The 16,581-nt window shown below is 54.2% G+C and overlaps 1 protein-coding gene across 1 annotated transcript; it reads right to left on the bottom strand.

Annotated features, from left to right (window-relative positions):
• Nucleotides 1-239: 239 nt before the first annotated feature.
• LOC116937106 (kelch-like protein 1) lies at nt 240-15,717 on the bottom strand. The gene is made up of 7 exons (XM_076053593.1): nt 15,468-15,717; nt 13,780-13,966; nt 9,043-9,267; nt 6,145-6,307; nt 4,992-5,204; nt 4,189-4,360; nt 240-2,208 (listed from the first exon to the last, which is right to left on the bottom strand). The coding sequence occupies exons 2-7, from the start codon at nt 13,892-13,894 to the stop codon at nt 2,149-2,151; spliced, it is 948 nt and encodes a 315-aa protein (XP_075909708.1). The 5' UTR covers nt 13,895-13,966; nt 15,468-15,717; the 3' UTR covers nt 240-2,148.
• Nucleotides 15,718-16,581: the final 864 nt, after the last annotated feature.

The raw sequence follows: 16,581 nt of genomic DNA, 5'->3' as shown, positions 1-16,581 counted from the left end.
CTTCAGGCTTGCTCGACGATCACTGGCTACGCGAATAATCTCCAGTGGCTGGCTCCGTGTCTCTCTCATCTCGCTCTCTAAAGCCCTCTCGATGGTTTGGAGGAAGCAAAGTTGCCCGACGGTTCACTCCGCATGCCAGGAAGCGATTCGAATAAGCAGAAGTTCCGCGCAGCCTCCGTCGCCAGACAAGTGTCTCACCCGACCTTGGCGTTGAACCACGTGGTTAGACGCACACAGAGGACCATAGAACACCTGGTTTATTGCGAGGAAAACTGCTGCACTGTAAGAACCGTGGCGTCCATGGGAAATGCACTAAAACCATCTTAATGCTAAGCGTTCATTTTCCAAGATGGCGGTCAACAAACAAAATGGCTTCCAACAGAATAACACGAGAGACCCACAGACGCACACAGAGTGCCACAGACTTACATAGAGACCCGTAGACTTACATAGAGACCCATTGACTCACATAGAGACCCATAGACTCACGCAGAGATCCGAAGACTCACACAGAGACCCATAGACTCACACCGAGACCCGTAGACTCACACCGAGACCCGTAGACTTACATAGAGACCCATTGACTCACATAGAGACCCATAGACTCACGCAGAGATCCGAAGACTCACACAGAGACCCATAGACTCACACCGAGACCCGTAGACTCACACCGAGACCCGTAGACTTACATAGAGACCCATTGACTCACATAGAGACCCATAGACTCACACAGAGATCCGAAGACTCACACAGAGACCCATAGACTCACACAGAGACCCACAGACTTACATAGAGACCCGTAGACTCACACCGAGACCCGTAGACTTACATAGAGACCCATAGACTCACATAGAGACCCATAGACTCACGCAGAGATCCGAAGACTCACACAGAGACCCATAGACTCACACAGAGACCCACAGACTTACATAGAGACCCGTAGACGCACACAGAGACCCATAGACTCACATAGAGACCCATAGACTCACATAGAGACCCATAGACCCAGATAGAGACCCATAGACTCACGCAGAGACCCATAGACTCACACAGAAACCCACAGACTTACATAGACACCCGTAGACGCACACAGAGACCCATAGACCCAGATAGAGACCCGTAGAATCACACAGAGACCCGTAGACTCACATAGAGACCCGTAGATGCACACAGAGACCCATAGACCCAGATAGAGACCCGTAGACTCACATAGAGACCCGTAGACTCACATAGAGACCCATAGACCCAGATAGAGACCAATAGACTCACACAGAGACCCACAGACTACATAGAGACCCATAGACTCACATAGAGACCCACAGATCTGCATATAGACCCAGATAGAGACCCATACAGCGGGAATCAAACTCGGGTCATGGAGGTCGGAGCGCAGTGTGCAAACTACTGCACTACCGCTCCTCGCACACAGAGACAAAGAGCCCCCATATAGCCTTCAACAGACTGTTGGGGCAAGTGCTGTTAGCGAGCAGCAGCGCCGATGAAGGCCAGTGGGTGGGTGGCCACAGCACCACGCCCGGCCGCCTTTGTCTCCCCAGTGGCGACATCACACGAGGTACTTGTTTGTGGCTGAGTCGACCTAGGGGAGGCCCAGGAGCGGTTCAGAAAATCGGGACTGGGTTTGGGTGTCCGTGAGCGGGAATCGAACTCGGGTGAGCGGGAGCGCTGGTGAGGAGCGGTGGTGAGGAGGTGGTGAGGAGTGGTGGTGAGGAGGGGTGGTGAGGAGGGGTGGTGAGGAGGGGTGGTGAGGAGGGGTGGTGAGGTGGTGAGGAGGGGTGGTGAGGAGGTGGTGAGGAGGTGGTGAGGTGGTGAGGAGCGCTGGTGAGGAGGGGTGGTGAGGAGCGGTGGTGAGGAGGTGGTGAGGAGCGGTGGTGAGGAGGTGGTGAGGAGATGGTGAGGAGGGGTGGTGAGGAGGTGGTGAGGAGGGGTGGTGAGGAGGGGTGGTGAGGAGGGGTGGTGAGGAGGGGTGGTGAGGAGGGGTGGTGAGGAGTGGTGGTGAGGAGGGGTGGTGAGGAGGGGTGGTGATGAGGGGTGGTGAGGAGGGGTGGTGAGGAGGGGTGGTGAGGAGGGGTGGTGAGGAGGGGTGGTGAGGAGGGGTGGTGAGGAGGGGTGGTGAGTTGGTCTGCCTCTTCACGTGGACTTCACCACGACCACACAGGCTCCGGCTCGTGGTGAACACATTGAAGGCACCTGGCACACAAAGACAAAGATCCCCCGTGTAGCCTTTGCAGAACGTCGGGGCAAGTGCTGTTAGCGAGCAGCACCTGTGAATGCCGGCACGGCACACGAGGTGAGTGGCCAGCACCACGCAGGGCCGCCTTTGTCTCCCCAGTGGTACACACACACACACACCTGGTACAACAACAACAACTGCCATTCGCGACAAAGTGGCGGTGACATCACCACGGCGCGTGTGCCAGGATAGGTGCACGTTGAGGCCCAGTCTCAGGGCAGACCCAGCAGGTGCCACGGGTCGACTGACTGAGATGACTGAGATGACTGGCTGATGCACCACCTGTGCCCCCTACTGTGCCAACCTGCTGTGCTTTAGCCACCCGGTGCTCCGCTCGTTGTTGCGAGCGTCGCTCCTCCACCCTCCGTTGTTGTTGGAGGGCGACTGCCTCCAACTGCCCAGTAGCGTCCTTCACGAGCCTCCTCCACAGAGGCCGATCTTGACACCGCTGGTACCGGTCATCGGCAAGTCCACTCAGCTCCACGTCCTCCTGTACCACATCACTCCATCTCTTCTCTAGCCCGTGCCGCACCCGATTAGCCCCCTCGATCCGGCCAAACAAAAGCTGTTTCGGCATGCGGTGGCTGGGCATGCGGGCTACATGACCCAGCCAACGCAGCCTTACTTGCCGGAGGGGCGCACCAATGGGACTTTGTCCAGATCTTTCAAGGATTTGTGAGCTCCTCACACAATCCAGTCTGGTTAAACCCAGGATGGATTGTAGGCAGGACCAACCTAAATGTTTCTAACCGGCTAAGATGCTCCAATAGGGGGGTCCACGTTTCGCAAGCATAGAGAAGGGAGGGAATGACCGTGGCCGAGAAGACCTGAAGCTTAGTGCGGAGCGACAGACCAGGTAGCTTCCACACGGCGTTACGCAACCGATGAAAAGATATTGCCGCTCGACTGATTCGGAGTGCGACCTCTGCTGTTAAACTGGAGCCAGTCATAAGCACACTGCCCAGGTATGGGAAACTCTCCACTCTCTCCACAACTGCCCCATCACCGACTGGGAGTTGTGGGGGTGGAGTGTCCGATGGTACAAAAGACCCAGGCAGGTGCTTAGTTTTGGTGGGGCTGATGGTAAAGGCCCCACCTCTTAGTGGCACGCTCCAGTCTCAGCAGCAGCGTCTCCAACTCCTCCTCTGAATGAGCAGCTATTACCAAATCATCAGCATACATAACGTGGTTGAGCAATAGGGAGCCGTCCCTTGACCGCACCTGGGCATCGATCAGCCTCTCATTATATCTGTACCAAATGGAGATTCCCCCGGTACAGCTATTGAAGGCTTCACGAACTACGTGGTCAAAATAGATGTTCAATAATGTGGGAGCCAGAGGACATCCCTGTCGCACCCCAAGGTGTACAGGGAATGGCTCTGACTCCCGGCCACGTAGTTTTACCCGGGCCCGCTCACCATCATGAAGGTCCTTAATGATCGTGAGCAGAGGGTCAGGGACTCCAAAAGCACGAAGAACGACCCAGAGCCCAGGCCTACTGATGGTATCATAGGCACACACACACAGACACACACACAGACACACACACACACTGACACACACACACAGACACACACACACACTGACACACACACACACACAGTGACACACACAGACACACAGACACACACACAGACACACACACACACAGACACACACACAGACACACACACACTGACACACACACACAGACACACAGACACACTGACACACACAGACACACACACACACACACTGACACACACAGACACACACACACACACTGACACACACACACAGTGACACAGACACACACACACACACTGACACACACACACACACAGTGACACACACACACAGTGACACACACACAGACACACACACATACTGACACACACACACAGACACACACACACAGACACACACACACACTGACACACACACACAGTGACACACACCTCGACCCAGGTGTCCGCCAGGGCCTCGTAGGCCTGCACGCGGCGCACCGCCGAGGCTCCGTCGTGTCCGCCCACGGCGTAGAGGCGGTGCCCCAGCACGCAGGCGCCCACGGCGTCACGCGGCACGCCCAGCGGGGACACGCGGCTCCACGAGTCCGTCTGGGGGTCGTACCTGGGGGACGGGGGAGGGGCCACGGGGGGACGGGGGGGCGGGGGGAGGGTGGGGGGGGCACCGGGGGGGTGAACATGGGGGGGGGCAGGGGGAGTGGCCAGCGAGCGACACGGGTGGGGGGGAGGGGTGTGTATGTTCACCTTCTTTCACACCGTACGTAGCCAACCTCTCCCCCACCTCCCTTATCTCTCCCCCCCACCTCCCCCGTCTCTCCCCCCCACACGTCTCTCCCCCCCACCTCCCCCAACTCTCCCCCCCACCTCCCCCAACTCTCCCCTCACCTCCCTCCCTCCCCATCTCTCCCCCCATCCCCCACCTCCCCCATCTCTCCCCCCCACCTCCCCAACTCTCCCACTCACCTCCACCAACTCTCCCCCCACCTCCCTCCCTCCCCATCTCTCCCCCCACCTCCCCCATCTCTCCCCCCCACCTCCCCCATCTCTCCCCCCACCTCCCTCCCTCCCCATCTCTCCCCCCACCTCCCCCATCTCTCCCCCCACCTCCCCCATCTCTCCCCCCACCTCCCCATCCCTCCCCCCCACCTCCCCCACCTCCCCCATCTCTCCCCCCCACCTCTCCCATCTCTCCTCCCCCATCCCTCCCCCCCACCTCCCCCCCCCACCCCGCGCACCTCTCGACACAGTCGAGGATGCGTGCCCCGTGGCTGGCCGTGGGGCTGTTGTGGCCCCCCACGGCGTAGAGGCGGCCGTGGCACGCGGCCACTCCGGGCCCGCCACGGTCCACACACAGCGGGGCCCGGGGGCTCCAGCGGTCGGCGTGGGGGTCGTAGCTCTCGACCGAGCGCAGGCACGAGGCGCCGTCTCGCCCGCCCACAGCGAACAGCCTGCGCGGGCATCATGGGGTGGGTGGGTGGGTAGGTGGGTGAGTGGGTGGGTGAGTTAGTGGGTGAGTTAGTTAGTGGGGGAGTGGGTGAGTGAGTTAGTTAGTGGGTGGGTGGGTGAGTGAGTGAGTGGGTGAGTGGGTGAGTGAGTTAGTTAGTGGGTGGGTGGGTGAGTGAGTGAGTGGGTGAGTGGGTGAGTTAGTTAGTGGGGGAGTGGGTGGGTGAGTGGGTGAGTGAGTTAGTGGGTGAATGGGTGAGTGAGTTAGTGGGTGAGTTAGTTAGTGGGGGAGTGGGTGGGTGAGTGGGTGAGTGAGTTAGTGGGGGACTGGGTGGGTGAGTGGGTGGGTGAGTGAGTTAGTGGGTGAGTGGGTGAGTGAGTTAGTTAGTGGGTGAGTGGGTGAGTGAGTTAGTTAGTGGGTGGGTGGGTGAGTGAGTGGGTGAGTGAGTTAGTGGGGGAGTGGGTGGGTGAGTGGGTGAGTGAGTTAGTGGGTGAGTGGGTGAGTGAGTTAGTTAGTGGGTGGGTGGGTGAGTGAGTGGGTGGGTGAGTGAGTGGGTGAGTGGGTGAGTGAGTTAGTGGGTGAGTGGGTGAGTGAGTTCGTTAGTGGGTGAGTGGGTGAGTGAGTTAGTTAGTGGGTGGGTGGGTGAGTGAGTGGGTGAGTGAGTGGGTGAGTGGGTGAGTGAGTTAGTGGGTGAGTGAGTGGTTGGTTGGTTGGGTGGGTGAGTGAGTGGATGGGTGGATGAATGAGTGAGTTAGTGGGTGGGTAAGTGGTTGGTTGGGTGGGTGAGTGGGTGAGTGGGTGGATGAGTGAATGAGTGGGTGAGTGGGTGGGTGGGTGGTTGGGCGAGTGAGTTGGTGGCTGAGTGGACAGCTTGTTGTTGTTGATGTTGTTGTTGATGTTGTTGTTGATGTAGTGGTGGTGGTGGTGTTCACTGCACCGCTCACTTCCCGTGCAGCACGGCGACCCCCGCGGTGCTGCGTGCACTCCCCAGCGGGGCCACGAAGCTCCAGCGCCCCGTCTGGGGGTCCCAGCGCTCCACCGAACTCAGGTAGCTCCAGCCGTCGTGGCCCCCCACCGCGTACAGAGGGCCCCCCAGAACCGCCACCCCTACACGGCAGTCACGTGCGGTGAGGTCAATGGCTGGGGAGGCACTGGTTCGTGTCAGAGCCAGATTCACACACTGAGGGGGGGGGGCGTGGCCTCACGGAGGGGGGGGGGCGTGGCCTCCCGGATGGGGCGTGGCCTCACTGAGGGGGGCGTGTTAGACACGTCCCCCTCAGTGAGGCAGATGTGATAGCTGCCTCCCCTGGTGCTTTTTCATTGCAGTTTCACGACGAGACCAGCGAGCCTGAATATCTTTATACACACACGTGAAATAAGTTACTTGGTGTATGGAAGGCGAGGACAATGAAATTAAGGGGTCTACAAACATTACATTGGTGACATACCGAGATAGTAACAGGCACGCGCCTATTGCCCACGCTCCATCCGGTTACTGAGGGGTTGCGCAATCAGAGGGGAGGCTGAGCTCGTCGCTGCCTCACCACTCGTCTCTCCCCCTGTATTTGCGGCGGAGCTCCGCAAATTTGGTGATTTTGACCATACACATTATTGCAATCGTACAGAAATGACATTTACAACGCGGACGAGTTGGGAAAATGTAAAAAAAAACAATTAAAAAAATCGTAACAGCTTTTTTGTTCATCACGTCCCTGCCACGCACACAAGGAGCTCCCCGTTTCAGCCCGTAACAGACTGTTGGAAAGCTTTCACGACGGACGTGGTCAAAGACGATGTCAGATAAAGAGCGAAGGGCCGAAGGATGTCTCCTCTCGCGACCGCCGAGGTGAACAGGGAACGGCTCCGGCTAACCGGCCGCGTAGATTTCACCAGGGCCTGCTCGCCATCACGAGGGGCCCTTTTTAATGATTGTGAGCGCAGAGGTCAGGGACTCCGAAAGCACGAAGAACCGTACTCTTTGGTTCTATTGGGTAAAGTCACGTAGGTGAAAATAAAATGACAAAAAAATCACGACGTTTCGGCCACAACACAAGCGGCCTTCATCAGGTGAAGGGACGAGACTGTCCGGAGGACAGCGCTGGAGTTAAATCACGAGGAACTGCCCAGCGCAGGAGAGCACGCGCGTTGGACAGAGATCCACCCACCCCGTCCCCCGTGCAGCCTGTAACAGACTGTTGGGGCACGTGCTGTTAGCGAGCAGCAGCAGCAGCTGTGAAGGCTACCGGCACGGTCACACGAGGCGTTGGTGTGGCCAGAGACCACGCCCCGGCCGCCTTTGTCTCTCCCGGTGGCGATGCTTGCTACACACCGCACCAGGTTGCTCGTTTGAGTGCCGAGCCGACACGTGTACTGTATGTGTGATACTTGTGTGCGGTACACGTGTACTGTATGTGTGATACTTGTGTGTGGTACACGTGTACTGTATGTGTAATACGGGTGTGTGGTACACGTGTACTGTATGTGTGATACGGGTGTGCGGTACACGTGTACTGTATGTGTGATACTTGTGTGTGGTACACGTGTACTGTATGTGTGATACTTGTGTGCGGTACACGTGTACTGTATGTGTGATACTTGTGTGTGGTACACGTGTACTGTATGTGTGATACTTGTGTGCGGTACACGTGTACTGTATGTGTGATACAGGTGTGCGGTACACGTGTACTGTATGTGTGATACGAGTGTGTGGTACACGTGTACTGTATGTGTGATAATTGTGTGCGGGACACGTGTACTGTATGTTGTAATATGAGTGTGCGGTACACGTGTACTGTATGTGTGATACGGGTGTGTGGTACACGTGTACTGTATGTGTGATACGGGTGTGCGGTACACGTTTACTGTATGTTTAATACTTGTGTGCAGTACACGTGTACTGTATGTGTGATACGGGTGTGGTACACGTGTACTGTATGTGTGATACGGGTGTGCGGTACACGTGTACTGTATGTGTAATACAGGTGTGTGGTACACGTGTACTGTATGTGTAATACGGGTGTGCGGTACACGTGTACTGTGGCTGGAGGGCAGACCGTCCTACAGACGGGGTGGATATTCTCCGATGGCCCCAAGTTTATGGGTTTGTAAGCCAAGTTTATGGGTTCGTCAGCCAAGTTTATGGGTTCGTAAGCCAAGTTTATGGGTTCGTAAGCCAAGTTTATGGGTTCGTCAGCCAAGTTTATGGGTTCATCAGCCAAGTTTATGGGTTCGTCAGCCAAGTTTATGGGTTCGTCAGCCAGGTTTATGGGTTCGTCAGCCAAGTTTATGGGTTCGTCAGCCAAGTTTATGGGTTTGTCAGCCAGGTTTATGGGTTCGTCAGCCAAGTTTATGGGTTCGTAAGCCAAGTTTATGGGTTCGTCAGCCAAGTTTATGGGTTCGTCAGCCAAGTTTATGGGTTCGTCAGCCAAGTTTATGGGTTCGTCAGCCAAGTTTATGGGTTTGTCAGCCAAGTTTATGGGTTCGTCAGCCAAGTTTATGGGTTCGTCAGCCAAGCTTATGGGTTCGTCAGCCAAGTTTATGGGTTTGTCAGCCAAATTTATGGGTTCGTCAGCCAAGTTTATGGGTTTGTCAGCCAGGTTTATGGGTTCGTCAGCCAAGTTTATGGGTTCGTCAGCCAAGTTTATGGGTTCGTCAGCCAAGTTTATGGGTTCGTCAGCCAAGTTTATGGGTTCGTAGCCCTCTAGGTGTGTGGGTTCGTCAAAAAAAAAAGTTTTTTCGTTATGAAAAAAAAATGCAATGTTTAAACAAAAAATAATAATATTTTTTTTCGCTAAGCGCACAAAATGAAACAAACGGAAGGGGCGACGGAGGAGGCGCCGTACCCAGGCCGTGCCGGTGCGTGGCCATGGGCGGCAGCTGGGTCCAGGCCCCCGTGCTCAGGCAGAGCGCCTGGGCCGAGTTGAGGGTCTTGAGGCCGTGACGCCCACCCACCACCAGCAGGGCGCCCTCCACCAGCGCCACGCCGAACTGCAGGCGGCGGCCGCTCATCGCGCCCACGGTCGCCCAGCGCCCGCGCCGAACATCGAACCGCTCCACCGTGGCCTCGCCTGGTGAGGAGTGGAGGGGGGGAGGGGTGGTGGTGGTGGTGAGGGGGTCGAGCTCGTCCGTCTCGCCTCTAGGTCGACTCGGCCTCAAGTGGTTGCGGTGCGCAGTGAAACTGAAACAGAAGCGACTTTTTTTTTTGCTTTCACCAGGTGAGGGCCCACTTCTAGATTTGAAGCTTTCGTGACTCTTTGGTTCTATTCGGTAAAGTCACGTAGGTAAAAAAATAAAATAACTAAAAATCACGACGTGTGGGTGATCACGATATAGTTTTTCTCCGATACCAAGGTTCTCTGCAAACCCACGGGTTTTTATCAGAGATTTTAGTCCACGAGGCAATTCAGATTTACAAACACAGACACAATTTCAACCGGGAGGATGGCTTCAAATTAAGCAATCATTGGAAAGATGTTCTGAATGAAACCAAACATTAAACTAATTTTCAATGGTACAGTATATTTATTCAAGTAGTGGTATCCCAAACTTTCACAGCCGCTTATTTCCCTTCACACCAACATTATGTAAACTCCCCCCCCCCCACCATGCCGGTCCAGTACATCATTGTTATGCTTATTCCTTTGTCAAGGCGATTTTTGCTTCCTCCCACACAGCTTAAAGGACGCGACCTGGGCTTGGCTGTCTTCACTCCAACGCTGTCCTCTGGACAGTCCAATCCCTTCACCTGATGAAGGCCACTTGTGTTGTGGCCGAAACGTCGTGATTTTTTGTTATTTTATTTTTTTATCTACGTGACTTTACCGAATAGAACCAAAGAGTTTGAGGGCCCACTTGTTCAGAAACAACCTGGCCGGCACAAATGAAAGCTGGACGACGAAGTGGCGGCTCCATCATCATCAATCATCATCATCATCACGATCGTGGGGACATTTACAGCCGCAGCAAAGTACACTCGAAATGCACGGTGACGTTGATGCTCAATGTGGAAGGGGAGAAAAATCCACGTGACCACGGAGACACGCAAACTACAAATATACAGCAGGCATCGTGATGATGATGAGAGAGAGAGACACGCAAACTCCCAAATATACAGCAGCAGGCATCGTCAGGGTCTAGATCGAACCCACGAACCTCCTGTAGACCTGGCGAGGTAGTTAACATCTCACCACAGAGAGAGACACGCAAACTCCAAATATACAGCAGGCATCGTCAGGGTCGGGATTGAACCCACGACCTCCTGTATACCAGGCGAGGTAGTCAACATCTCACCACAGCGGAAGAAAACATCGCCACTGGGGAGACAAAGGCGGCCGGGCGTGGTGCTGGCCACCCACCCCCTCGTGTGCCGTGCCGGGATTCATAGGTGCTGCTCGCTAACAGCACTTGCCCCTGCAGTCTGTTAAGGCTATACGGGGGATCTTTGTCTTTTGTGGAGCATGCACAACACACAACACAAAATCACACTGCTATACCATTCGCCACTAAGTGGCGGTGATGTCACCACGGCTCCTGTGCCAGGCTAGGTGCACTGTGAGGCCACGTGAAGCGTAAAAGGCCGGCTGGCAGGAGGTCACGGGACAGACCCAGCAGGTGCCATGGGTTGGCTGACAGAGATGAGTGGCCGATGCACCAGCTGTGTCCCCTACTGTGCCAACTTGCTGCATTTTATCCGCCCAGCGCTCTGCTCATTGTTGTAAGCGTCGCTCCTCTGCCCTCCATTGTGACTGGAGGGCGACTGCCTCCAACTGCCCAGGAGCAGCAGCGTCCTTCACGAGCCTCCTCCAATCTTGACACCGCTGGTACCGGTCATCGGCAAGTCCACTCACCTACATATCCTCTTGTACCACATCAGCTCCATCTCTTCTCCAGCCCGTTTAGCCCCCTCTATGCGGCCAAACAAAAGCTGCTTGGGCATGCGGTGGCTCGGCATGCGAGCTACATGCCCCAGCCAATGCAGCCTCGCCTGCCAGAGGAGTTCACTGGTGGGAATCTGTCCAGATCTCTCAAGGATCCAGCCTGCGGGTTAAACCGAGGATGGATCGTAGGCATGCCAGCCTGAATGTTTATAACCGACGAAGATGCTCCATTAGGGGGGTCCACGTTTCGCAAGCGTAGAGAAGGAAGGGAATGACCGTGGTCGAGAAGACCCGAAGCTTCGTGTGGAGCGACAGACCAGGTAGCTTCCACACAGCGTTACGCAACCGATGAAAAGATATTGCCGCTGGACTGATTCGGAGTGAGACCTCTGCTGTCAAACCAGAGCCGGTCATAAGCACACTGCCCAGGTATGGGAAACACTCCACTCTCTCCACAGCTGCCCCATCACCAATGGGGAGTTGTGGGGGTGGAGTGTTTGATGGCATAAAATACCCAGGCAGGTGCTTAGTTTTGGTGGGGCTGATGGTAAGTCCCCACCTCTTAGTGGCAAGCTCCAGGTTCAGCAGCAACTCCTCCTCTGAGTGATCGGCAATTACCAGATCATCGGCATACATAACGTGGACGATGAATAGGGAGCCATCCCTTGACCGCATCCGGGCATCGACCAGCCTCCCATTGTATCTGTACCAGATGGAGATTCCTGTGGTACAGCCATGGAAAGCTTCTCGAACTACGTGGTCAAAGATGATGTTTAATAATGTGGGAGCCAGAGGACATCCCTGTCGCACCTCAAGGTGAACAGGGAATGGCTCTGACTCGTTGCCACGTAGCTAGACCACCCTTATGATGGCCCTTAATGATCGTGAGCAGAGACTCCGAAAGCACGAAGAACTGCCCAGCAGAGGTGAACACGCAGATAAGACAAAGATCCCCCGTGTAGCCTGTAACAGACTGCTGGGGCAAGTGCTGTTAGCGAGCAGCACCTATGAAGGCCGGCACGGCACACGAGGGGGTGGGTGGCCAGCACCACGCCCGGTCGCCTTTGTCTCCCCAGTGGCGATGTTTACACACCGCACCAGGTACTCATTTGAGGCTGAGTCGACCCAGGGGAGGCCCAGGACCGGTTCAGGTAATCTTCACCGGTGGTGTTGGCCATGAGCGGGAATTGAACTCGGGTCGCCAGGTTCGTAGCGCAGCGTAGCGCTAACCGTTACCCCGCCGCTCCCCACAACAAAGACAAAGATCCCCCGTATAGCCTTAACAGACTGTAGGGGCAAGTGCTGTTAGCGAGCAGCACCTATGAAGGCCGGAACGGTACACGAGGTGGTGGGTGGCCAGCACCACGCCCGACCGCCTTTGTCTCCCCAGTGGCGATGTTTACATACCACACCAGGTACTCATTTGAGGCTGAGTCGACCTAGTGGAGGCCAAAGCCCGGTTCAAATAATTGTCACTGGTGTTGGTCGTGAGCGGGAATCGAACCCGGGTCACCGGGTTCATAGCGCAGCGCGCTAACCGCTACACTACCGCTCCCCACACACAGTGACACACACACACACACTCACACACACTCACACACACTCTCACAAACATTCTCACACACACTCACAAACACTCTCACAAACACTCTCACACACACACTCTCACACACTCACACACACTCTCACAAACACTCTCACACACTCACGCACACAATCTCACACACACTCACTCTCACACACACTCACACACACTCTCACAAACACTCTCACACACTCACGCACACGATCTCACACACACTCACTCTCACAAACACTCTCACAAACACTCACAAACACTCTCACACATACACTCACACACACTCTCACGCACACACACTCACTCACACACTCACACACACACTCTCACACACACACTCTCACACACACTCACAAACACTCTCACACTCTCACACACACAGAGACACACACACTCTCACAAACACTCTCACAAACACTCTCACACACTCACGCACACACACTCACACACACACACTCTCACACACAAACACTCTCACAAACACTCTCACAAACACACACACACACTCACACACACTCTCACAAACACTCTCACACACCCACTTTCACACACACTCACAAACACTCTCACACTCAAACACTCTTACTCACACTCTCACAAACACTCACAAACACTCTCACACACACACTCTCACAAACACTCACACTCTCACGCACACACTCACACCCTCACTCACACACACACACAAACACACCCTCACACTCACACAAACACTCTCACACACAAACACTCTCATACACCCACTCTCACACTCTCACAAACACTCACACTCTCACGCACACACTCACACCCTCACTCACACACACACACTCTCACAAACACTCACACTCTCACGCACAGACTCACACCTTCACTCACACACTCACACAAACACTCTCACACACACAAACACTCTCACAAACACTCTCACACACACACTCTCACACATACACACACTCTCACACACACTCACACACTCACACACACTCTCACACACACTCACACACAAACACTCTCACAAACACTCTCACACACACACTCTCACACACACACACTCTCACAAACACTCTCTCACACACACAAACACACTCTCACACACACACACCGTCACTCACACACAAACACTCTCACAAACACTCGCGCACCTTCGACGGCATCCACTCCCCCCACGGCGTACAGGAGTCCCACCGTGGACTTGCGTGGTCTGAGACGGGGGCTATGCAGGAGGGCGCGGCTCTCAGGCAGCAGGTGGCACGCCATGGCCTCCAAAAGCAGCCGCTGGCAATCGATGTCCTCGCGGAAGAGCGGATTCAACTCCAGGTCGGCCAGGAGCTGGCCCACACACAACGCGTGACGACCTCCGTCAGCATCGTCGTCTTCACCATCATCATCATCAGCATCATCGTCTTCAACGTCATCGTCATCATCTTCACCGTCATCAGCATCATCGTCATCTTCACCATCATCAGCATCATCTTCAATATCATCAGCATCGTCATCTTCACCATCATCAGCATCATCGTCTTCAACATCATCAGCATCATCTTCACCATAATCAGCATCATCGTCTTCACCATCATCAGCATCATCTTCAACATCATCAGCATCATCGTCATCACCATCATCAGCATCGTCTTCAGCATCATCTTCACCATCATCAGCATCATCATCATATTCACATTCATCATCAGCATCACATTCACCACCACCATCATCATCATCCTCATCACCATCAACACACTCTTCAACATCATCATCTTCACCATCATCAGCATCATCGTCATCTTCAACATCATCATCAGCATCATCGTCATCTTCACCATCATCAGCATCGTCTTCACAATCATCAGCATCATCGTCTTCACAATCATCAGCATCATCGTCTTCACCATCATCAGCATCATCGTCATCACCATCATCAGCATCGTCTTCAGCATCACCAGCATAACAATCATCAGCATCATCTTCACCATCATCATCATCATCTTCACATTCATCATCAGCATCACATTCACTACCACCGCCATCATCATCCTCACCACCATCAACACACTCTTCAACATCATCATCTTCACCATCATCATCATCTTCACCATCATCAGCATCATCGTCTTCACAATCATCAGCATCATCGCCTTCACCATCATCAGCATCGTCTTCAGCATCATCAGCATAACAATCATCAGCATCATCTTCACCATCATCATCTTCACCATCATCATCAGCATCACATTCACCACCACCGCCATCATCATCCTCACCACCATCAACACACTCTTCAACATCATCATCATCATCTTCACCATCATCTTCACCATCATCAGCATCATCGTCATCTTCAACATCATCTTCACCATCATCAGCATCATCGTCTTCACCATCATCAGCATCATCGTCTTCACCATCATCAGCATCATCGTCTTCACCATCATCAGCATCATCGTCATCATCAGCATCGTCTTCAGCATCATCAGCATAACAATCATCAGCATCACCATCATCATCTTCACATTCAGCATCACATTCACCACCACCACCATCGTCTTCACCATCATCAGCATCGTCTTCAGCATCATCAGCATAACAATCATCAGCATCATCTTCACCATCATCATCTTCACCATCAGCATCACATTCACCACCACCATCATCATCTTCACCATCATTATCAGCAGCATCACATTCACCACCACCATCATCATCACCATCCTCACCACCATCAACCACGGCCACCCACAGTCCTCCCGACACCACACGCGACCGTTCACGCACTCCTCCGGCTCCGGCCACGCTTCACCCGCGATGCGTCCACCCCCCCCCACCCCCCGCCAACCTGCGGGGGCAGCAGGGGCAGCCGCACGTGAGCGAGCAGGCCGGGCAGGGCCGCGCGCCGCCCGGCCGGGTCGTGACGCACCCAGGCGAGCAGGGCGTCGAGAACCCGCGGCTCGCCGCTCACGTTGAGCTCGTCGCTGGCGAGCAGCCGGTGGACTCCCCTGTGTGAGAGCTTCAGGAACTCGTGGCAGCGACAAACCGACGCGAAGTGGTCCTGCCGGGCGGGGACGGGCGGAACGGGCGGCGGTAGCTACGACGTTTTGCCGGCATGCGTTGTTGGTTTCATTATTTAAAAAAAAAAATTTGATTTTTTTTAGATTTTTTAAAAAAAAATTAATTCTAAATTTATTATTATTTTTAGATAAATTTTTGGTTGGTTTGTTTTCTATCCACGTGACCTTACCGAAAAGAACCGGGGAATACGAATTCCTGCACTCGGGAGAATGTTCAAGAACTAAACGTAGGTGTGCATTGTCTTTGACACCGTTTGACCTACAGCAGAGACGTCAGCCTTTATTCATGGCCGAGTCTCACCACCGGTGTCGCAACAGAGAACCCCAAAACGCGAACAGCACAAGCAGGGCCATGATTAAGATTCCGTAGGCCCCCAGGGCTACAGGTACTGTGAGCCCACCCCCACCACTCCCCAGTAATATTTTTCAAAAAAAAATACAAAGCTAAAGAAAAATCTAAATTATTTTTTGACAAGGCTAACAACAGCAAAATACAAATTCAGCATCCCACAAACGAAATCGCTTTTCACGTCATCTCTGGAGGTACCTCCGGCTGGCGAAGGGCCCTGAGCTGCAGCCATAATAGCCGCTGTGCCTTGATCCGGCCCTGGCAACAAGGCCAATGCCCACCATCAAACCATTCATAGCTCAGGGTGAGGAGCTCCAATATGGGACCTTCACTGGACCTTCACTGCCAGTGTTTGATTTGTACCAGGTGCCTCTGTGGATGTGTAGGCTTTGACTTTAACATAGCCATTTCTGTGACCAGTCACAAGCTAATCACTCAGCTATTTCAATGCTAAATTCTCCTGTTTGATTTGTACCAGGTGCCTCTGTGGATGTGTAGGCTTTGACTTTAACATAGCCATTTCTGTGACCAGT

This window comes from Petromyzon marinus, chromosome 61, assembly GCF_048934315.1.
Source record: "Petromyzon marinus isolate PM22_M1 ecotype Great Lakes invasive population chromosome 61, UKy_Petmar_22M1.pri1.0, whole genome shotgun sequence".
Lineage (NCBI taxonomy): Eukaryota > Metazoa > Chordata > Hyperoartia > Petromyzontiformes > Petromyzontidae > Petromyzon > Petromyzon marinus.
This window is presented reverse-complemented; position numbering and strand designations above follow the sequence as displayed.

Bases quoted from the DNA above. Each gene is read 5' to 3' on its own strand.
- LOC116937106 (XM_076053593.1), bottom strand. From the start codon at position 13,894: ATGGCGTGCCACCTGCTGCCTGAGAGCCGCGCCCTCCTGCATAGCCCC. The intron at 9,268-13,779 runs GTGCGCGAGTGT...ACTCCTCACCAG, and splicing joins GGGAGTGGATGCCGTCGAAG to GCGAGGCCACGGTGGAGCGG. The intron at 6,308-9,042 runs GTACGGCGCCTC...ACTGCCGTGTAG, and splicing joins CACGCACCGGCACGGCCTGG to GGGTGGCGGTTCTGGGGGGC.